The following is a 24,334-nucleotide window of genomic DNA, read 5'->3' on the forward strand; positions in this document are numbered from 1 at the left end:
CTCTGATTAATTATGAGTATTTAATGGACTGATAACCTAAAAATGTATAAAATTCCTGGGAGATTTCTTTGCTAAGAAACAGGGGTTGTCAAATGCCAAGAAGAGATTTGCACAAACCAATTTTTTTCATTTTTTATTCTTAAACAGCAGGGATATCTACATAATTTTCTTCCAAAAATATATTACCATCTATAGTATGAAAACAACAATCTCTTAAACATTCATCCCTCCTCCCAGTAGTTATTAAAGCATTTTATAGTGAAGTCTGATGGAATAAGTCACTAAATTCAATCATCAGCCATTCAAAATGACTCTAAAAAGTGCAAACACGGACATAAAGTGCAAACAAAAACAAAAAAGCATGCTTAGGGTAGATCAGAAATATGCATGATCCATCATCACTGTGAAGTCATTGTTCAACTTGCTCTTCCTTACAATAACATTCATTGACAACAAGCTTGATAGATGCTGTTCATGTATGACAGCTGCTGTGGCTTAGAGGTCTAGTAATTAATGATAAAACGTCCAGTTTAGCTTTATAAATACAAAATATTAACTGATACTTAATAGGATCTAATTGAGATACTTAGTGTTTGATTTTCTCTGGCAAATATTTAAAAGTTTAGCATTCCTTTAAAGGAAAAATCCACTCCATAACAGACACATTAACTGCCTCTAGTACCTTTCTATTCAGGGCTAATTTGTGTTTCTAGATAGATGTTTACAGGAGAAACTCATTGCAGAAAAGCACACAGAAAAAGGGTTTTTCTCCACAAACAGTAGCCTTAATAGTGCATGATGCAAAGCGCCCACATGACCTAGTACCTTGTGCAAAAAGGTGCACAAGTAGCACTTATTTTTAATCCTGCTGATGCTGCGTTATGTTAGAACCCTGAAGGAATACAGGACAATAATTTCAGCAAAGACTGGATAAAAGGAAGCCCGAAAAGGTGAACTACACAGGCCGATAATGTATAGTATGTGCAGAAAATCACTGACAGTCGTGTGATGGAGAGCAGTGGAGGAGTACAGTGTTAGTGGAGTTTACTTTACTAGCCATCAGATGTAAAGGCTATACCCATAAATACTACAAATACAAGTCTGACTGAAAATCGAAGCAAGATTTAACCCCACGCCTCATAAAGCTTATTTTCTGAAGGAGAGAGAGGATCTACGCAGACAGTATGCACGCCTGGCGTTGCTCTCGCCCATACAGCAGGAAGCCCACGGCGGTGCGCAGGTCCTCCAGGTCCAGATTAGCCAGGAAGCTCCTCTGAAGTTCCGCCTCCACAGTGTTCCCACTGGGTCCGCTGCAGCCCTTCAGGAGAACCACAGCAGACTGACAGAGCAGCCAATCAGCAATCTTCTTCATGCCCACGCTGTCCTGATTGGCCAGAGCTTTCCGTCCCCAGAGGCTGAGATGAAGCATGTTAGCTGCCACGCGGGCACTGGGGCGCTGCGGAGAAAATAACATAACTGAGTGAGAGGGGTTTATCATTGTTGATGTGATTTAATTCACTGTTACATTACATAAATACAAAGCTACACTAGTTTCTACTTTAATATTTAAAAGGGGCAGATATCGCACATAATGATTCATAAGCTCTTTAAAAGTGATAGTGGTACTTGAAATGTAGGCTTTGGTAAATGGAGCAGGCATGGCTTCACAAGCACATGTCCTGGGTTTAAATAGCACTCCTGTCTTCATTTTTGTACAAGAGGAGGAGGTGATGTCCATATTTATACACTTACAGTAATGAGAACTTACATACAAGTATCACGTTTTACTTCTACAGCTGGTCTTTCTTGTTTTGGTTTACCCTTCACTGCTCCATTAAGCCTATTTTTAGTGAAATGGCCCAGATATCCCCTCTGGTATGCTTCCTGGCCTTCATCCACTGGCAGACAAAGTAAAAGCTACAGTAAGCTCCAAAAGAAGCAGATATTTCCCCCAGGAAATTGAGCAGACCACCTAAAGCTAAATGCTTGTTCAGTTTAAGCTTATCTGACACTTTCTTCAAGGTCAGACTCAGTCTTGTGCTACTCTATCTTTGAATTGTTACTACAATTTGATTATTTTAACTTTTAATGATGCAGGGGCAATTTAACAGGCTTTTATCTCATCAAGACTTGATAACTTTAACTGCCTTTTTACCTGACTGAGACATAAATCAATAGATTAAATTCAGGCATACAGAACTCATCTTTAACTAATGTCTTTTAATTTCTTTTTTTCACTTAATAAAGGATTGCTTTAAACTTATTTTATTTTGTTTAAACTTCTTTCTTGATCATTTTATGCCTTCATGTGTTTAATTTTTAAATCTTCCTTCTGCTCATGATTTAATAACTGCTCTGGGTTATTGTTACTATTACCTTTAAAGAAATATTAACAGGACTAACTGTTTTATAGCTTTAAGGTAATGCAACACACTTTTGGAAGCAGCCCCTGGTGGGCAGGAAAAGCTTCCCGCTGCTGCACAGTATAAAAAAGTTGATCTCAGTTGCCACTAACATGTCTAAGCCAGTTTAATTTTTCCATCCATCCATTTTCTACACCGCTGATCCCATTGAGGGTTACGAGGGGGCTGGAGCCTATCCCAGCTGTCATTGGGCGAGAGCCGGGGTACACCCTGGACTGGTCGCCAGTCAGTCGCAGGGCTGACAAATGCGCCAGTCACACAACTAAAAGCAATGAATAACGTTATATAATCAAAGTTTGTCTTAAACGTATGAAATGAACACAAGTATTTCTAAATGTCTCCTGTAGTGTGAATAAGTAATATTTATCAGCTCAGTAAGGTGACAATATACTTTTGCAGTGTCCTCTAATGGCCAAACAAAAACAAAAATGCAAGCTTAAGTAATTTTCTACAATTTTAAGATACCATGACTGATTAAATTGTAGTGTATTTAATCTAAATAGGCCTGATGTCTTTCCACAAAAGTCATTTAAAAAAGGCTATCCTAAAATTATCCTAATTTATCTTTTACAAACTCTCATGCTGTACCTTATTTGGATTCCTCCTGAGCAATAATCGGATCACGAGCTGAACATCAGCAGGAACAGAAGAGGGCAGAGGAGGCAGCTCCTTCTCCTGGTAGCTCCTGCTCTCCAGACCCAGTCCTCGATAGAACGGGTTCTGCTGCCCGAAGATCTCATAAGCGATGGTACCCACTGCCCAGGCGTCTGCTTTGCTGTAGTCAATCACCACACCACATCCAGGAACCGCAGTGGACACCTATGAGCAGAAATTAAAATGATTCAATAAGAAGTTACACTAAAATGCACTGGATTATTGTACAGAAGGCTTTTGTATACGTCTTATACAAATCTTTAAATCTGCACTTTGTAAGGAAAAAAACAATCCTTTAAAATGATTTTTCCTTTCTAGTGATAAATTTGCAATAGTTAGTGTCTAATGTACAGTGTTTAAAATATTCCAGAAAGCAAAAAGATTTGCATTGCAGCCTTAATTCAAAAGGCTGTCTTAATTGTGGGTATGGGTACTTTCAATTAGATAATGGCTCTTAAGTCCAAAGGATATATAACAGCAAAACACAGGTCAAATGTATGCTGGTTAAAAAATGGACAAGATTTTGTTTTTTAAATCTATTTGCAAGGAAAATGATGGACAGTGTTCTTTACCCACATAGGCTAATAATGCACTGCTTTAGTATCATAAGGGGGCTTTTCATGCCTTTATTTAAGATCAGAACAGAGGTTAAACCAAGATGAGAAAGAAGAGGGAATAACATGCAGGAATGGAGTCACAGTTCAGACCTGAACCCCAGCCGTGTGCCCAGAGGACAACAGCCTCTGCACATGGTCATATAAGTAAGCACAGATGTAACCACTAGGCTACCGGCTCCCTTCACTGCTTCTTTATTAACAATCAACCCAGTTAGAGTTGTAAAGGGACCTTTAAAGAAAGCTTAGTTACTGCTGAACATTCCTCCTTTACTTAACAACAGTTAAGAGCTACTTAAGCGTACCTCAGGGGCCATAAGGGAGGCATTCCCTCCTCTGCTGACCCAAACGCTGTTAAAGGGCAGCTGCAGACTGGAGTCACTCTGAGCCAGGCAGCAGCCAAAGTCTGTGATCACCAAGCGAGGGCAGCCAGCTTCAAAAAGGCAAATAAAGATAATTAACATAAAGCTGATGTGATCAAATCTCATACTAATCTCTTGATAACTGAATGTTTCTCTTACCAGAGTCAAACTCCAGCAGCACGTTGTCTGATTTGAGATCCCTGTGAGCGACACCCTGTCTGCACAGATGGTCGACGCCCTCGAGGAGCTGCAGCACCATCAGACTGCCCATCCTTCGGCCAGGTGTCGACACCTCCAGGTACTGTCTAAGTGTGCAGGGGTAACTAAAAACACAAAGACAGGGGGCTCATAAGCTGCATGGCTTAGTGTTGAGTTTGCACATATTAAGGTTAAAATCCTCAATGATCAAATAAACAAAGGCCAGTTTTAAAACAACTGAAGTAGTGATTTCTCATCACTGGTGGTATAAGGTCTCTGCATTCCCTTAAGAAAAAATGAAGCATGTTCAGTATATTTTTTTAGCGTTTTGCTTCTATGTGCCACTGAAGTGGATTTCAAACAAAACAACCAAGATGTAACTGAAGAGTAGACTATCAGCTTTACTTGTAGGGGTTTCATAAAATACAGCATTTACCAATAAGGACTTGCAGCTACTTTATTCAGAGGACAGACATTATCAGCTAAGAAGTAGGGCTGTGTATCACGCTTATTGCCTGAAACAATTCAATTCCGATTCACACGGTCCAGACTCAATTCAATCCATGGTTCGATTCTATCCAAGTCCACAGTGATTTATGTAGGGATATTTTGGTTATAAAACCTATATGTTTTAACATTTAAGAGATTTTCAGAGAACTAAAGTTGGAAATTCTACAAAGAATGCTCCAACCAGGCACATTATTAAAAATATTAGAGTCTGCATGCAAAAATTGACCCAAACTAGTAATATTCAAATTACTATTTTGCCTCCATGTGGCAAATCTTTCATATGGCCTTTCTTTCACCCAGCTTGCATCTGCCTTTGTAGTTTTTATATCCAGAATACAGTCTAATATCCTCTTTTAAGATTAGAAAAGCTGCCGGGCTCAAATATGTTTGTTTTAAGACAGAGGTAAGTCACTTATTGCAAGTCCAAATTGAAACTCTTGTTGTTGAATGAATAAAGATAAAAAATAATTAATTTTGATAAATTAACTTACTTAGTTTTAAAAGTCCATGATGCATAATTACACTAATTCTTTTAATGTTTACAATGTGGTAGTAGTAGTAATAGTCACTAAAATAGATTCTGACACCACACATTTTCAGATACAGTGCATGCAGTGTGGTGCTCTAATGATTATCTGTTGTAAACTGTTGTTTATTGGTCACTACTACCTTCTGTCTGGGATGTGTGCTACAGACAGACACCTATGTTAATCAATTAAATGACAGAACCCAAAGCATTGACAAAAAAGAAATGTGCATCAAGTTATCTATTACATTATATATATATATATATTGCATGTGGTTGTGAATGTTATATTACGCTACGTTTATATGAAATCTCTCTTCTTTTGGAGCCCTGTTTCATTTCCCCGCTGTACCATGCAATCTTTGGGGGGATCAAAGTGAGGCTTTGTCTGCTCTGTTGGGACTTATAAACAAAACAGCGGAAATCTATTTTAAAATCTTTTAAAAAATAAATCTTTTGTATGGGTCTTTGGGGGTCTAAGCTTTTCTTGGAAATGAGAAATAGGAGCCCCAAGTAAAAAAGGTTGGGAACCACTTATCTAGACAAGTCAAGGATACTGTGTAGGCAGTCAGTGTATCATTGTCAAAGTTGTCGAGACGTCTTCATGAATGTAAACAAAGAGGCCTAAGAAGAAGTTGACAGCATTCAAGAACAGGTTTCACCATAAAACATAAAAAAGCCTCCACATGTCTGGAGTCAGATTCATTGGATGGATGACACCAAGACAAGCTTGTAGTAGACTGATGGAGAGAGAGAAAAGTATAAAGAAAGAATAGAAAAGCTCATGATCCAAAGCATACCACACCATCTGTCAAACATGCATGAAACAGTGCTCCGGCATGGGGCATGTATGACTGCCAACAGAAAAAGCTCACTCCTGTTTATTGACAATGTGAATGCTGACTGAGACTATCTGCTCCCATTCAGCCAAATGCTGTTAAACTAATATGACAGCACTTCACAGTACAGATGGATAATGACCCAAAACATATGGCCAAAGCAACCACAGAGTTCATGAAGGCGAAGAAATAGAATATTCTTCTAGGCCCAAGTCAAACACCTGATCATAACCCAGTAGGTCAACATGGAAAATCGGAATTTTGGGATGTCCATGGTCTCCAGACTTGATTCAGTCAGTGAAAGCAAGGATTTACACCAAATTATTGAAAACAGTCATATTTTTAATAATATCACTCTGTTCACATACTTTTCAACTGATAATAATGGGCGTACTCTGAATAAAATTGCTGTAACTGCAAAATGGTAAATGCCATTTTATGAAATCTCTTCAAGTAAGTAAGAAGTCTACACTTCAGTCACACTTTGATAGTTTGACTTAAAATCTATTGTGGTGGTGAGGAGAAACAAAATAATAAAAATCCTAACACTGTCCTAACACTTAAGTACCTAATTGTATGTGACGCAATGTGGCTTTTTAAGCTTTGTTTGTCTAGTATTTCTGCCTTAGAGCTATTACTCTGGTGATAGTTGTAGATACTTATAAATAAGTAATATTTATTATCTTGATCATTTTCATCTTTGTAACTACAGGATAATGAATGCAACACTTGTTCCAGCATTCTTATTCACTGACTTTTTTAAGGGTTTCAAAGACAGCTTCTCTTACTTCTTCATGACCAGGAAAAGCGTGCGATTGTTGCCCAGACCAGCAGGGTTAAGCCTGGATGGTAGGACGTCAGGATATTCTTCCTGAGCACCTGGCAGCAGCGGGACGTCCGCTGTGAAGGCTCGGTACACTCTGATCACATTAGGGTGCGCTGACACTCTTTTAGGCAGGACTCCAAAATGCCTAAAGACAGATCACAGACATTCATCAGCAGCTTTAACACAATCTGTGCATCTAGTGAGAACCATTGATGAGCAATGCAGGCAGTGATGGTCTAATGATGCTCACCCATCCAGAGTGATTTGTTCTTTCTCCTGCTTAAAAGCCAGAGGGCCTGCAGGCACCAGCTCCTGGGACATGGATTTTAATATTGCCTCACTTGACGACCCGGCCTGCAAACAAATTAAGTCAACAAATCCTTATCAGTGCTTGTATGTGCCTGTAATCTGTATTCCTTAACAGGTCTGATACTTTCAACTGTTGACAAAACAGTGTCTGAATATATAACGCTAACCCCAAAGTTCCACATCATCTTGATAGCCAGAGGAAAGGTCCTGAATGAGCAGCATGTCAGAGATCGAGTGGGTTCTCTTTCCTCTTCTTCTACTCTCAGCTGAACAGAGGGAAGGGAAGCTTTGATGTTACTCTCTTTCTGGGGGGCAAACTGAGCTGCAGCCTCGTACACAGCGGCATTGGAGCCTTTCCCAATTTGATTCCCGATAACGTAATCCTCCAGTTTGTATCCAGACACAAATGGCTTGAGTGGACCCTGGAATCTTTTCTTGCTGAACACTGCCTGTAGATGTGGAGGAAGATTTTTTAAGATGCAGAAGGGGTTATTGGTGTACATCCTAACAGAATTATAACAAATTCAGAGTTTTCACACTGGCTTATTACTCCTATAACTTCTTCCCCTAGAATTTAACAGCAGATGAGTCTAAAGGACTACCAAGAATAAATATTTCACTTTTTAGACCAGAAGAGTTTGGATTTTTTTTATCAAGAGATATTTCATAAAACATCTGACTTTCATAAAACATCACACACCTCTGCAAAAGTGGCTTATCTGGCTTCCATTATTTTCCATTTTTCCATTTGAAAATATATCTCTGCACATTATAGCAAAACTATAGTCTTGGCATGATACAACATGTACACTGGCATAAACTCATTATGATTTTCTTTATGACTTTCAAATGAGCCAAAACATAATTACATACAGTCATGTGCATAAGTTTCAGGCAGATATGGCGCTAAGGGTTCATCATGGGGCCTGATTACAAGGTTTTCAGGCCCTTTGGACAGCTACAGCATGACCAGGATCTTGTGGAAACCCTACTACCTGCCCAGGTGGCACCCTAGGCCATGCTTACTCACCACATCCGCCCTTTATGCCTTCCTAAAGGTGTGGACTATGTTATTTTGTCAACAGATTGTTTTTACATGCTGCTGGTAATATGCTAAGACATCCAGAGCACGGCCTGGGTTGTGCCAATCAATCTTCCCAGCCCTCAGGTAGGCTTATTCGCTATAACACACATCAAGCATATAGCGTTAGCTCAGGCAGGCCACAGAGTCAATCAGCTGATTTCACTCCAGCACTCATCAGATTGCAGCCAGCTGATACACTATAAGCACGCTTTTGGCTAATAGCACTCATGCTGCCATATTTAAACTGCTCTCGCCTGGCTATACTTTGCTACTCCCTCTGCAAGCTGTTTTTGCATCCCTCCTCCACCCCAGCTCCTCCTATATCAGACTTAATCAATGCCATTCTGTTGTTATTGATGCTTGTTTTGCTCTCGGTTTACTGCGACTTCTCTCCCTTCCTAGGGCAAGTTTTACAGGCTTAACCATGCAAGAATAGATGCAAGACAGTCGAAAGTTTTAAATACCATTATCAACCATACTTGTCATTACTTAGGCCATACAGGGCAATAACATCACAAAACAGGCAAACTGCAAATGGCTGCACTGTACATTAACACTCCCCTGGTATGATATTGCGTAAATACTGCTGTTTAGTTAGAGAACATTTCTATCAAAACAGTAGCTTGTGTTGTAGCTATTACAGCACCAGAACAGTCCATTTAGTTGTACTTATAATATAAACAATATACATACAAATACTTGATGTTCTACATGTGAAATATGGGAGTAGTAGCGACTAAAAATTCTCAAATTTACCGCACATTTTCCACAACTACTGTGCTACTGAAGCGCAAAGCTCCAGTTTTACTGGTGCTTCATACCTGGATTTCTTGACATGTCGCCGCACTCTTCCTGTCATCCTCCAGCTGCTGTTCAATGAGCCCAACGCCGAGACCAAAAGCCAAAAACACGGCCCTGTTTCTCGGAGACCCTCCGCCAAACCTCCGTCTGAACGCGGCGGACTGAAGCTGAGCAGCCAGGCCCTTCAGAGAGGTGCGGTAGTATCGGTACCGAGACGGCAGGAAAGCCTGAGGCTGAACGGTGCGGACCGACGGGCCTACACGTAAACGGTCAGCTCGGAGCTTTGCTGCGACTCGGCCTCCCGGTTTAAGGAGACCCAGCTGAAAGACCGACCGGCCCAGCTCGAGCCCCCGGGTCAAAGCGTGTTTTACAGACATAATTTACCCGTGAAGGTAACTTAAGCTGTTGAATTAGCCCGCTTGTATCCGGGAGTCCTCAGCCCTTTCGCTTACAAGGACAGTGTTGTATAAACAAAAAAATGGCAGCTACTGAGCATGCGCAACATAACCCATCCTTTTTTTTACTGTCTACGGGAAAAACACATTCATCCATAAAAAGCTAGGTTAATATTCAGAAGTGAAAAATAGTCACTTCTTTGCCAGGATAACTCTCTTTTTTCGCCTCTTAAGTTAATTTTTCGGTTTGATGTAAATATGTGAAATTGCTATTTTTTGCTATATTCTTGCTCTTTAAATAAATGATGAAGCAAAGATTGCAAGACAGCTCTAAACATGCGAGACACAGTGCATCTTTATTGTCATGTGGATGGTTTATTCACTCAGTGCTTGTAGTGACATTAGGAGGGTACTGGGGCTCAGTATTGATCCAGTACTTGGCTGCGATGCCTTTTGAACAACACAAATCAATATGTTCATATTAACAATGGATTGCATGTTTCAATAAAGTGTAGAAGGAGTCAGGAGTTGTGACAAATGCTGATGGGCACTGCTGTATATGATATGTCTGTGTGCGATCATCACATTTGTCACTTTGAAGAGAATATTGATTTAACTTTATATGAAAATTAAAAAATATTGATTTAATATGGAAACATCAATAGAAGTGAGTTGGGTGAAATTCCATATTGGTATTGATTTTAATCACGTTGCCAAACCTTGCACGTCAATGCAACTCAACAGTTTTGCTACTATTGCTTAAACACCACCACTAATAATAATAATATTGATAAAAATGATGGTTATAATGACTTAAATCTGTACAATCTTTAAATTTGAGTGATGGTGAAAAAGTAAAATGAACATTTTATGGGCAAATTGAATACAAGAAATAAAAGGAAATCAATATTTAGAAACAGCAGATAATCCTGGATTTCTGAAAAGAACCCAAACATAGTAAACTGCATCTTTAAAAAAAAACATAGGACAGTATTCTGTAAATATTAAAGGCCATAATGAGGTGATTTTAGGTGCTTCTTGTGGGGACTGTTCAAGGTGTGTTATTTTTGATAATCCAGTTGATCCACTTGGAGTAGTTCCTGACTTTGGTGTAGACTCCAGGAAAGTAGGGGTTTGCACAGCTGATACCCCAGGAGACGATGCCTTCAAAGTAGCCGTTGCAGATAAGAGGACCACCAGAGTCGCCCTGAGGAACACCAAAACAGACCAGAGATAATAAATGACCTTTTCAGTGCCATTATTAATGGTATATTCTATTTTTCAGTACTACTTAAAAAAAAAAACAAAGTTCTTCCATTTGATTAAATATAAAGATAACTTGTATGGACTTTTTTAACATTTAGTCAAAAGGGACACCTATGGAAGATGATTAAGGCCACTGAAAAAATATATAATTTTGAGATGTACTATTTTTTTCTAATTCTGATTAAAGTCAGAATTCTGAGGAAATAAAAGTCAGAATTCTGAGGTAAAAGTTTTTGTTTTTAATCTCAGAATTCTGAGTTTTTTTCTCACAAGTAAAAAAGTTTGTGTCTCAAAAGTTTTTTATTTCACTGGCCCTAATACTTCCATAGACACCCAATGGATCAGCATAGATTAAGGTAAAACCAGTTCACCTCCATGATCCAGACTGAATTATCTCAACAACTGCTCTTTTAGGGAAATCTGCACATTTAGTGAATGTGTCAAGCTTGACTCTAGCGCTCCACCGAGCCCTGGGTTGTGCTACATCATGCACTCTGATAAATCCTGAGCGACCTACATGCCTGATGATTTCATTTTTATTTTACCTGATGAGCTTATTCTTATTCCCAGCATGCAGCTTGTTTAATTTCAATGCTCATCCACTTTACTGGGTGGTGCTGTCATGAAAAAAGAGGGGTCCTATTTCTGTGGTCCTGAACTACAATCCTGAGACTGCAGGTAGATACTATTTGGAGAAGTGCTCTCCAGGGTGCCCTCTCAGTAGAAAAAGTGTGATAGTGTGCCATCTAGGGTTCCCAGTTTGGACAAAACCAGGTAAAGTGAGCCATGGTCATTAAAAATGTACTGGTGTTTGAAATCAGCATTGAGGTGTCTTCACTATCTACTCTGTCTTAACTCTTTAGGCTAAAAGTATGATGGCTTTGGAAGTTCACCCTCTAATATGGTTACTTTTTGTTCAATAACATGGAAAGGGCCATATTCTTCAGAAATACCAGTGCTCTATCCATAATTAAGTCCATGATAGTAGAATTTAAACTGTACATACTTTATAAGAAAAAGACAGCAAAGTTTGTACCTGACAGGAATCTTTTCCACCGAATCGTGAACCAGCACAGAGCATGTTTGAAGTGATCATCCTCCAGTAGTAATAATAACGGCAGTAGGGGACTATTCTCACATCCACAGCACGTAGCACAGGAGAGAGGGAGTAGCTGTAAATCTTTGTCACACCCCATCCGCTCACTGTGCACACATCGTCTTTGAGAGCTGGAGTGTTTAGATCTGGCAGAGAAGCTGGCTGGACGCACTTGTTCACCTGTGCAGGCCGACTCAGCTGCAACACAAACCAAAGTCGACACATCATTCCACCATTTTTCTTTCACTTCTTACTCAAAGGAAGGAAGTTGAAAGACTAATATGATGTTGCACTGCTGTGTTTACTTAAAAATATGGTCTGACGTCAAAAGGGGGTGGTGTGTTACATTACAGGATAATTGGAGCTCTCCATTCACGCCATAATTCCAGTTAGTAATACCCACTGTGTGACTATGGTGAACTCATAATAACCCCCTGCTTCTTCTACCTACCTTTAGGAGCATGATGTCGTTGTTGAACGTATTGCGGTTGTAGCTGTGGACGAATATCTTCGAGACGTTAAAGACCTGCTCAAATCCTTCTTTTTTATACAGGTGGTGTTCACACAGCACTACCGTTACTCGACTGCTCCTGAAAAACAGATAGAGGGGGCTTTAGATGTTACCCTGTAGCTAAATGCAGTATACTAAATTAACCATGTCATATCTGTGCTGCATTTGACTGTTATGAAGGATGATTTACTACTGTATTCCTATTACTGTCTTTTAGAAAGAACCTTTGTGATCACCAGGCCGGCCCACAGTATTGTTTGGGCCCCTGACAAACCCAGAGAATGGGCCCTCTCCAGTAAGGATATATAGATGACATCAATGCATGTGTGTTGCACATGCTAGCATTGGTGCTAGCATCCTGGCTAACATTTGCTTGGTTTTGATGTGAAAAGAGTGTCAAGGTATTGTTGCATTCTGATGTTCAAATCATTTTTGTGCCACCTTTAAACCTGCCGCATTTGTTTCCACATTAAACCCATTGTTGACACTTTTAACTGCTTTTCGCAATTTTTACTGCCCATTTTTGCTACTTCTTTCCTTTCTTAACCCATATGAGCTGCTTTATCACTTTTTTGACTCTTTTAATCTGTTTTTGCCACCTTAGTTCACACTGGCCACTTTTTAAACCACTTTTCACCAGTTTTCATGGCCCATGTTTTTGCTAAAGTTTTCGAAAATTTGAACCCATTTATGCCAATTTTTGCAACTCTTTTACCACTTTTCACCAGTTATTTCCCCCAAATTTTGCCAATTTTAACCCATGTATGTAATTTTTTAAACCACTTATCTCAATTTTTCCACCCATTATTTTCCTTTCTTGACCCAGGTTTGTTGAAATACCACTTTTCGCCACCCTTAAAATTTCTAACACTTTTGACCAATTTTTGACACTTTGAACCACTTTTCTCCCTTTTTCCCCCTTTAAACCCCTTACACCATTGAAGCTCCAATTTTCCCAACTTTGATTCCTTTTTGCCACTATTAACCCATTTTTGCCTAATTTACCTTATTTTTGCAGTTTTTTAAACCACTTATCTCCATTTTCACACCCATTTTTTTTCCTTTCTTAACCCAGGTTTGTTGAAATACCACTTTTTTGCCACCCTTCACAATTTCTGACACTTTTGACCAATTTTTTGACACTCTTGACTAATTTTTGACACTTTTGAACCACTTTTCTCAGCTATTTTCTGCAATTTTTTGCCACTTATAATCTTTTTTTCGCCTTTTATAACCCCTTACACCATTTTAGCTCCCATTTTTGCCACTTTTAGTCATTTTTTGTCACTTCTAACCAGTATTTTCCAGTTTTTTCCCTATTTTTGCATTTCTGAAACCACTTTTCTCAAATTTTCCACCCATTTTTTCCTTTCTTAACCCAGTTTTGTTGAAATACCCTTTTTTGCCAACCTTCACAATTTTTGACACTTTAAAATTTCTGTCCAATTTTTGTCACATATTATTTATTTCCACTTTTTAACCTCTTACACCAATCTAAACTCCCAGTTTTGCCATTTTCAGTCATTTTTGCCGATTTCAGTCATTTTTTGTCACTATTAACCAACTTTTGCCACTTTTTACCCACTCTTCACACAATGTTTTCTTCAGTTTAACAACTCAAAATCAGAATTAATTAATAAGCTACCCTAATTTACAAATCAAGCAGATCCAAAGTTCCCTCAGTCCCCTGTCCTCAAATATCCCATCTCAGCCACAACCTTCGGACCCCTTTTTGATGCAAATATCAATTTGATTCTGAATATCTCATAAAATATTGTACAGTCATGCTTTATCCATATCAGAACAATTTCTAAAGTCAAATTCATCCTGTCTCCGGTTGATCTAGAGAAATCATCATGCACTCATCACTCCTGACCTGACAGTTGTCTGTTCTCTGTTCCTCCCTCTTCTCTGGTCACTAGTCATTCTCCCACCTTCAACTGGTCCAAAACGCAGCAGCTAGGCTTTTCACTGGTTTTAACAGACAACACCAAATCACTGATTTCCTTCACTGGCTCTTGTCGCTTTTAGAATTGATTTTAGGTTTTACTGACCACTTTTAAAGCTTTTATGGTTCTTGCCTGGCTTATATTTCTGAGACCTTCAGGCAGCCTAGATCCACCAGCATGTGCTTCCTGGTTGTTACAAGGTCGAGATCGGGTGTTTGCTTTCATGTGTCATTTGAGGGCTCTCGTGTTCGGCACTGAAGAGAGACTTCCGTCTGGCCACTCTGCTATAAAGCCGAGATCAGTGGAGGGCTGTAAGGATGGCTATCCTTCCAGAACTTTCTCCCCAAATTGCTCGGTTTGGCTGGTTGGCCAGCTCTTAGAAGAGTCCTGGTTGTGCCAGACTTCCCCTGTGCTCTTGGGAACCTTCAGTGCAGCAGAGTTTTTGTTAGCCTTCCCCAGATCTGTGCCTTGCAACAATCCTGTCTCTGAGCTCTGCAGGCAGTTCCTTTGACCTCATGGGTTTGTCTCTGCTCTGAGATGCATTGTCAGCTGTGCAGCCTCCTATGGAGAGGTGTGTGCCTTCTCTAAATCATGTCCAGTCAATTTAATTTACCGTAGATGGACCCCAATCAAGGTGTAGAAACATGTCAACAAAGGTCCAGGACACTGGGAGGAACCTAGAGTCTTTATACTTTTAATGTGATACTTCAGTTTTTTATTTTTCATAAATTTGCAAAAAAATTTAAAATTCTGTTTTCATGTTGTCATGATGGAGTACTGAGAGTAGATTAATGAGAATAAAAATGAATTTTTTCGACTGTAGCTTTAGGCTGCAACATGACAAAATAGAACAAGTGAGCGTGGTTTTGGTTCTTTTTAAATGCGCTGTACCTCATGTTTGACGCATACCTATTATGAGTACATTTTACATACATTTTAAATGCAACTCGGACAATTTCCAGTAAGTAAGGAATCTGAAAACCTCATCCACAGTTGTTCAAAACATCAAGGTTTACTCCTTTAACTGTGTAGAGTTAGTACTCACGGTCTCCAGCAGTGGGCAGCAGACACCACCCACTGTGGGTGCACTAGGGTTCCTCCACAGTAGTGTCTCCTATTGTTTTTCCTATCCACATACTGCAGGGAGGCCTGATATGGCATCGAGTACGGCAAGACCTCATGACCGCCGATGATCCTGATTGCAAATGTCTCTGCAGACAGAATACACACAGTCCGTTAAGCTTTTTTGGTTTTAAATCACGTTTTTTGTGATCATATGAAGCTAAATGATGTTTCATCATTTCAGTCCCTTTAGGTGAGATTTTAAGGATTTCATTCCTTTGTTTTAACCGTAAAGGTATTAATGGTTCAAGGACTTACCGGAAAGTGAAAGTGCCAAAATGAAGAGCACCACAGACCCAGGCAGGAGACTCATAGTTTTTCTTATCACCTGCAACACAGAAGCATAAAATAATAACTGTAAAACTCAAGGTAGAACACTGTAATGTAAGAAGAAGTGGTATTGAACTAAAATTAAGAATCCAACCATTTTGTTGTCCCACTTTGCAAGATAACACAACATTTTTATGTTTCAAATCCTAATTTTCACCAAGAAAGAAGTTTGTCTGACACATACAGGTATTTTTGAAAGAAATATTTTAAAATTTTGTTGCAACTTACAAAATAAAATGACAAAAATTCCCCCCATATGAACATAACTAATGGTCTTACTTAAAAAAAGCTGTGTAATAGTCTTTAACTGAGCTGTAATAAATCAGAGCTTTTTAAAAATTGAATGCTTACTTATAATTCTCAACTATATTTTTTTTTTCTGTCTTTAGAAGATGGATAAAAACGTTCAAACATCATTTTCAGTCATGCCAAACTCAGATTTTAATATATTAAATAGAAGCCAGCCTATTCAATATACACCATTAATTTAAAATAAAAGGTCAAAATGATCTGAAACTTACCGGTACTCTCAAACCCAGTAACCCACTGAGTATGTCCAACTGCTGGGACCCCTGCTCTCCACCCTCCTCTTATAGTGTAACTCTAACCACGTCTAAAGCTTTTGTTTCAGTAATCTTTTCGTCTGGTTTTGTACTCCAACAAAGAAAATGACCTATAATACGACAAAGCTAAATGTCCTCTTGTATTATGTCTGTGTCTAAGCTCTACTTTTCTGCACTTATCTTGGGACATGGGGGGATTCAAGATGGGAACGCCTCTTTGGGGTCATCACCACAAGGCTGTGGACACAAAGCACATCGACTACAGAAGCTTTGTGATGTGGCATAATTATGTTGAAACAATTTGTCCCAAAGCTTGTTCTGTAGGCGTCTGTATTCTATAGTAGCATTTTAAAAAGTTGGATTTACTACACTGCTATACTGTAAAAGATAGCCGACTAGAACGAACTCTTGATGGTGATATGCAGTGTTTGGCTGGACTTTTTTCCCTTTTTTCCACGTTTAACCTGTTTTTGATGTTTTTTTGCCACTCTCACTACTTTAGCTGCTCACTTTTGCTTTTTTGATGCTTTTAACCTATTTTTGCAGCTTTTGCCACATTGTAGCCGCTTTTCAGTCAATTTTTGACCATTTTGCCTTTTTTAACACAATTTTGCTGCTTTTTTGCCCCTTTCACAGCTTTTGGTGCCGATTTTTGCCACTTCTAACCTATTTATGCCACTTTTTGCCCATTTTTTGCCACTTATTAGCTGCTTTTCACCATTTTCACCCCATTTCTGACCATTTTGCCTTTCTTAATCCATTTTTGCTGCTTTATTGCCCCCTTCACTATTTTAGGTGCCCTTTTCTGCTTTCTTTGCTGCTTTTAACCAATTTTTGCCACTTTTTAGCTGCTTTTTGCCATTTTAGCCTACATTTGACCATTGTGCCTTCTTAACCCATTTTTGCTTTTTGTACTGGGAGTTCATTGGTGGGTCAAGAAGAAGGTCTGGTTGGTTTCTGCGGTGACGGTTAGAATGCTATGCCTTACTTTAATGATGTAGATCATATTTTGCAATAAACTTTGGATTACAAGGCTTGTGTATGAAGGTCAAACAGATGCAGAAAATACTGACCTTTGACCTCCATAATTTAATTCATTCACCCTGATTTTTGAGGCATTGTCCACAAGTAGGCGGACAGTAGAGATGTTTCGGTATCTTGACTTTCCCTTGGGATTATCTATCCATCCATCCATCCATCCATCCATCCATTGTGAATTTTCAATATTGTTGTGACAGAAGAGTCTCAATGTCATTGTGGACATATAGTTTCAAACGACTGGTCTTCAGGGCAACAAGAGTCACTTTTCAGTGAAGCAGAGCAAAGGAAAGTTGGAACTACAGTTACCATTGGTCCCTGCATACCCATCATCCTTTGTGCTCCATTCGCTAGCTTGATCTAAAAATGGTGGATGCTTCGAGTGACGAGGGAGATCCGAGTGACACACTTTTTAAAATAGCGGAGGCTCCAGTGACTTTTAAAACTGACGTGTGAAAGCTTTTTGCTTTCCTGGTGTAAAGAAATGAGAAAGGAGAAAAGGTGATGGACAAACAGAAAAAAAAAAACAATGTGCAAAAACTGCTAGACCGCAGTACTTAATGGGGAATACGAGTAACATTAGGTGGCACCTAGCAAATCATCATCCCAGGAGCAGAACCCAGCCAGGCCAAAAGACTCTTAAGGAAGTGTTCACAATCCAACTTCGATGAGTGCTAAGCAGATCATGGATAGTGCTTTCAGACAGTCATGGTTCTGGTTCTGGTCCGGGCTCTTGCTCCGTTCTGGAGCCTCAGAACACTGGTACTTTCTGGTGAACCAGCCTGTGTTCACACCAGTTTAAGCAGAACCAAAGAGGGAGGACATGATGGACTTAGAGACAGCTCTACTTTTGCCCAAGTCTTCTCGCTGTCCTGGTATTCCTTCATAAGTTTCTTGAGTCTATTTATTATTTGGTCTGGCGTTTCTGTAAGTTCAGCTCTTCGTTGTACTATTCTCCATCTTCACCTGGAACTCTGTCGATGGCCAGATCACAACCAAACATTTAGTCTACTCAGCAGCTGTTTTAATTTCGACAGCTTTTTAAATTTTAGTCTTAGTCTTTTAGTTTTAGTCACATTTTATTCATGTCTAACCTTTATAGTTTTAGTCTAGTTTAGTTGACAAAAACTACAAAACATTTTAGTCTAGTTTAAGTCCATAAAAAGTCCTCATATTTACTCTTTACTTTAGTCCAAGCATTTACTGTCTTGCTTAAATTTGGTACCAAATCATGGTAGTGTGTTCTATGCACCCTGCCAAACCTGGGGTCCCTGCTTCCTACAGCTAAGAGGCAAAAGAGATACAGATGCCTTGTTTTTTGACAGATTTACCCACAGTGGAGAAATATCATACAACGCCTATACAAAATATTCCCTCAGATTTCTAAGAACTGGCTTCTGTGTTGCCAGTTATAATTGGAAAGAGTCTATTTCCATGCTGTGTTTGATAATTGTACATTTTTAATCCAGCTAGATGCAGATTAGCTTTGCCCTGGAGCCTGAGGTGAAAAGTTTCATTGTTAGCAGACGTTCGGGTGCTTTCTGGTGATTTCCTGCATGCTGTCATTGTGAAAAGAGAGCCAAGCCTAAACTTAAGAAAAACTGCTGCCTCTCCCCGTTTAATAGGACCCAGCTGAGGTGATTCAGGCCTTTAATCCGGATTCCTCCAGATAACTCATGTCTGTCAGCTCCCTGTGGAAATACTCCAAGAGGAGAAGATTGGAGGAGGAGGAGATGCAGGACACCAGAAGATTAAAAACCCCTCCTTCCTCAGGTTTGTGTTCACATATTGGATCACATTTGAACCCTACTGGAGACTTAGACATCTGAAATCAATTGAACAAACTGTTGCTTCCTTATTGAGATTTTATTACCCCAAAGCATGCGGAAAAGTATTTTTGATTAGATAGTATAAGTGGTGTGCTTTCATCAGCTCTGGGAAACTTTCTTAGTGAGTTTCATCACACATAACAGGAAATATTAAGGGCTTTAATGCAGAATATGTTCTTACAGGCATGGTGAAACACAATTCAGCGGTAATTTGTGCAATATTTTTCTTTAGGCTTTCAAAACGAGAGATAAATTGTTGTTTTTTGCAGTAGTAGTACCGTCTGCAGAGGTGTTATGGGTTTATTTAAAAATATCAGAAAATGCATAGCCAAATATGTTTGAAGAAATGTAGTTGAAGTTGAAATGGGGATCACCTGAGTGCAGTGATGTGTCTCAAGTGATTGTAGTATAAAGATACCTGTGTCTGGAAGGTCCAGTCACTGGTTAATCAGTATTCATGGCTACCATTACACCTTGAAGACAAAAGAACACTCCAACTTACTCAGAGAAAATGCCATTGAAATGTATAAGGCGGGGGATGGATATTAAAAAAACTTCCAGAGGAACTGATCATCCACAAGAGGTCAGTTAAATCTATCACGAAGAAATGGAAGGAATATGGCAAATGTATAAGTCTGCCAAGATCAGGCCGTCCTCACAAACTGAGTAACCATGCAATAAGGAGACGAGTGAGAGAGGCCATTAAGACAGCTATTACTACTCTGAAGGAGTTTCAAGCTTCAGCAGCTGAGATGGGAAAGACTCTGCATACGACTGTTGCTTCGGTTTGCTACCAGACAACGCTTTATGGGAGAGTGGCAAAGAGAAAGCCACTATGTGAGAAAACTGAAGAAGGCATTTAGGAGACTCAATGGTCAAGTGGAAGAAAGTTTTTTTTGGTCTGATGTGACCAAAATGGTGCCATCAGACAAGACCCCAAACACTGCACATCACCACAAACACACCATCCCAACTTTGGTGGCAGCATCATGCTGTGGGGGTGCTTCTGGGCAGCCAGCCTTGTAAAGGTTTGTAAAGGTAGAAGATAAAATGAATGTTGTAAAATACTGAAAAATCCTGGAGGACACTCTTAGTCAGTCTGCAAGAGAGCTGGGAAAAGATTTATTTTCCATCAGTACAATGACTTGAAGCATATAGCAAAAGCGACATGAGTGGCCGGGTCAACACCCAGACCTCAACCCAATTGGGAATTTGTGGGTAAACTTGAAACGGGCTGTTCACACCTGATCCCCATGCAACCTGACAGAGCTTGAGCAGTTTTTGCAAAGAAGAATGGAGTACAGTGTCAGTGTTCAGATGTGCAAGCCTGAGGTGTGTCTACTAAATACTGACTTCTAGGGGGTGAATACTTAGGCAGTCACTTATTTTACATTACATATTTTTCTTAATTGGCATTAGCTTGTAGAAATGTGTTTTCACTTTGACATTAAAGAGGGTTTTTTGGTCGTTTTTTATCAAAAAGCCCTGACCATGATTGATTTATTAAACCAATAAAAGGTAAAATGTTTAAGGTGTTGACTATTTTTCATAGGCACCATACATCACACATAACAAGCCATCTGCTGCTGCTGATTTCCTACATCAAACTGAAAGCTCAGCTGTATAAACTCCTCCTGAGTCGATAAACACGGGGACAGTGCACGTCTGCAGGATGACCTTCAGACACACAGAGGCGGGCATGTGCAGTAAGAGCAGTTTAACCCTGAGGAACAGGAGACACAGCTCAGAATAACAGTCAGCATAAAACACCCTAGAATAAAATTTAATTCTGAATCTGAATCTTTTTGATTCTAATCTGGCTTTTATTCCAGTTGTGTCCAGTTGAACATAGCTAGAGTCACACAAATGCACTTAATTTTAAGATTTTTCTTAATTTTGTAGCATTCGCTTGAACGGGAATTGCGCTGAGTCACTGGAACTGTGAAGAAAGTGATACCAGAGTAGATTCTAACATCTCTGGATCTATTTAACTCCTCACCAGTAAAATACTGTGTTACTGCCTCATGAATAAGATATTTTTAACTGCCTTCAGTTTTGCTTTTCATCTCCAGGCTGTAATTAAAAACAACACATGTAACCCTCGTGTTTTAAAGCTACTAGAAATATGTCAGCTCTGATTAGCTGTGTTTAAAGTCCTTGTTGTGTATCACAGATGGAGTTAAATCTAATGCTGCCATGCTCATATGCATTACAGTCATTTAAAATAAACACAAACTGAAAGAAAAGGAGGTATTTTTTAAAGATTGGGGCAGTAGTTGCAGAGATGTGAGTACATGGAGCTGGCAGTTACATGTAATGATGACAGCACTTGGACGGAGGAGAGGGTCACATGGAAAAAGCCAGCGGTCAGCACTCAGGGGACGTAAGAGGCAACGAGAGTAAAGCTATCCGAAGCAGGAAGGGCAACAGAGAGGGCTATTAGCCGGCCGAGGTCAGGAACTCCATAGAGGGTCGGTATCAGCGATGAGACCTGCTCCATTTTTAATGGCACAGCGGCTCCAGGATAGATGTGGAGCAGCAGTGTTAGTTCGACCTGGGTCAGAGAGACAAGATTTAGCTGCTTGTCATCAGTCAAAGCCCTCGTTAAAACTTCCAGGAAAATAACTTTAGAATGATGAATAGCTGCAGGAAGTCTTAGAGTATCTTCTTTAATTTCAGACGACAGCTACCAGTTTAATCCAAACATGAGCTCCTATCACTCTTATGTCATGTTCTCTCACCTTCAAAGATAAAATGACACCGCGCTACTCTCTCCTCTTCAGAAGGTGACACCTCTAAGTTTTCACACTATGACTGGCCTTTTATTACAACCCCAGTTCCAAAAAAGTTGGGACAATGTGTAAAATGTAAATGAAAACAGAACCCTGACCATGTCTATCAATGTCTGTGAAGTAAGGAGACAAGTCCTTGGAGTTTTGGGTGAGGAATGTTGTCCCATTCGTGTCGTGTTAAGGATTCTAGCTCAACAGTTCTGGGTTTTTCATTATGAGATGCGGTACATGTTTTCTATTGGTGACAGCAGGGGCGGAGCTAAGGATTTAGGGCCCCTAGAAAGAATATTACACAGGGCTCCCCTTAGCTGGATAGTGGAGCAACAAATGTTGCATCATTTTGAAAAATATCGATGCATTTTGATGTATTTTTAACCATAATTTCCCAATTTATGAGCGATATTTTTACTATGGTTAGATTGAATTTACTTGCATTAGTCTGCAGCGCTGGACTACACCATTTGGGCATTTTTAAGGAAGGGACACTAAAAATATAATAAAAACACACTTTTCATTGCAGGCATTTCAAGGGGCCCCTCCCTACTGTGGGCCCTGATCATCCCCCCCATTCTACGCCAATGGGTGAAAGCTCTGGTCTGCAGGAAGGCCAGTTCAACACTCAGACTCTTCTACTGTGAAGCCATGCTGTTGTGATGGATGTAGTATGCAGTGTAACATTGTCTTGCTGAAATGTGCAAGGCCTGCCCTGATAAAGACATTGTCTGGATGGAAACACACGTAACCCAGTCATGTTAGCGACGTGTTGCCAATTACTCTAATTTCAGTCAAGAGATACAAGTGACTGATTCAAAGATAAATGTTCATTTTACATAGATGTCATACTGAATTATTAGAGTCTCTTTGGTGCCCTGAACTTCATAAGGACATAGCATGATCCAAGGGTTTCTGCCCTGAGTGGCAGCGGGCTCCATCCCCCTATGGAGTCCAGACACTGGTTCTAGTGGTGGTGTAGACTCTAGATGTCATCTGAGGCTAATTAGCTAAACACTGATCAAGGTGAGGAGATGATGTCTGAAGCTGACGTCTGAGGACCATAGAGTGAAGAGGCTGACAGCATTATGGAGACTGGGGTGATAACAACATGCCGTAAATGAACAGGTGAAGGGGACAGCCATATTTAAAAGGGGCAGAGCTATTGGATAGACGTGACTATGAGAGAGTATGAGTGCGGGAATGCATGACACAGTTCAGGAATGAGCTATTAAACTAGAGTGGAGTATATAGTCTTCTCGACTGAAATTTCCATCCATCTTCATCCGCTTATCCTGAGCTGGCAAGTCCACCCTGACATCCATTTTCCCAGCGACACCTACCAACTCCTGCTGGGGGATCCCGAGGCGTTCCCAGACCAGACAGGATACATAATCCCTCCAGCGCATCCTGGGTATTCCCTGAGGTCTCCCGTTAGCCGGGCGTGTCCAGAATACCTCCACGGGGAGGTGCCCAGGGAGGCATCCTGATCAGATGCCCGAACCACCTCAACTGACTCCTTTCGATGCGAAGGAGTAGCGGCTCTACCCCTTGGGTGTCTGAACTCCTTACCCTATCTCTGAGGCTGAGCCCAGCCACCCCCCGGACGAAACTCATGTCAGCTGCTTGTATCCGCGATCATTACTGTGAGTTCATGACCATAGGTGAGGGTTGGGAGGTAAATCAACCGGTAGAGTTAGAGATTTGCCTCTCGGCTCAGCATCTTCTTCACTATAACGGTCCGGCACCATGCCTGCTGTACTCCACAGTAATCCGTCTCTCAATCTCGTACTCCCTTTTACCCTGACTCGTGAACAAAACCCCAAGATACCTGAACTCCATCACTTGGGGCAAGGATCACTCCCCATCTGGGGCAATCATTAGTTGCAAAGTTCTTTTACTGCTGTTTTTCATTCGTACCCCTTGCTTTTTCAGCTTTTAGTTGTCCTGTCCCTACATTTTTGAGATGTGTTACTGCCATCAAATTCAAAATGAGCTATTTTTTTTATGAAATTGTAAAATATCTCAGTTGCAAATTCTGATATGTTCCAGTGTTCACTTGCAAAAATAAATGGGTTTATGAGATTTGCAGATTGCATTCTTTTCCATTTAAGATTTTACAGTGTCCCCACTTTTTTGAAATTGCGGTCGTAAAGCCACCTATGGCTACAGAGTCTGTTAGTTTTTTCCCTAGAATATCCGTCATTGCTCTTTCCTTTAATGACTAGATTGCGGCCATGTAAAATGATTTATTAGGCAATATTTAAACATAGAAAACAAAATGGATTGCATTTTTAGAAAACATT

The 24,334-nt window shown here is 40.0% G+C and overlaps 2 protein-coding genes across 4 annotated transcripts in view; both read right to left on the reverse strand.

Annotated features, from left to right (window-relative positions):
- Positions 1-115: 115 nt before the first annotated feature.
- pink1 (PTEN induced kinase 1) lies at positions 116-9,620 on the reverse strand. Its single transcript, XM_041799681.1, has 8 exons — positions 9,167-9,620; positions 7,429-7,710; positions 7,203-7,306; positions 6,915-7,097; positions 4,213-4,376; positions 3,997-4,124; positions 3,012-3,242; positions 116-1,456 (listed from the first exon to the last, which is right to left on the reverse strand). Exons 1-8 carry the CDS (start codon positions 9,521-9,523, stop codon positions 1,172-1,174), a joined length of 1,734 nt encoding a protein of 577 aa, XP_041655615.1. The 5' UTR covers positions 9,524-9,620; the 3' UTR covers positions 116-1,171.
- Positions 9,621-9,931: 311 nt separating this feature from the next.
- Positions 9,932-24,334, reverse strand: part of LOC121517708 (trypsin) — a 77,849-nt gene continuing 63,446 nt past the window's right edge. For 2 of the 3 annotated variants that reach the window (XM_041799684.1, XM_041799685.1), the window contains exons 2-6: positions 15,744-15,813; positions 15,409-15,574; positions 12,355-12,493; positions 11,844-12,101; positions 9,932-10,748 (exon numbers count right to left, since the gene is read on the reverse strand). In XM_041799684.1, the coding sequence (XP_041655618.1) occupies positions 10,593-10,748; positions 11,844-12,101; positions 12,355-12,493; positions 15,409-15,574; positions 15,744-15,813 (789 nt within the window). In that variant the 3' untranslated portion in view covers positions 9,932-10,592. Of the gene's footprint in view, positions 10,749-11,843; positions 12,102-12,354; positions 12,494-15,408; positions 15,575-15,743; positions 15,814-16,336; positions 16,430-24,334 lie in introns of those variants that run through there. The other variant, XM_041799686.1, reaches the window with a different exon arrangement.

Source organism: Cheilinus undulatus, linkage group 11 (assembly GCF_018320785.1).
Source record: "Cheilinus undulatus linkage group 11, ASM1832078v1, whole genome shotgun sequence".
Lineage (NCBI taxonomy): Eukaryota > Metazoa > Chordata > Actinopteri > Labriformes > Labridae > Cheilinus > Cheilinus undulatus.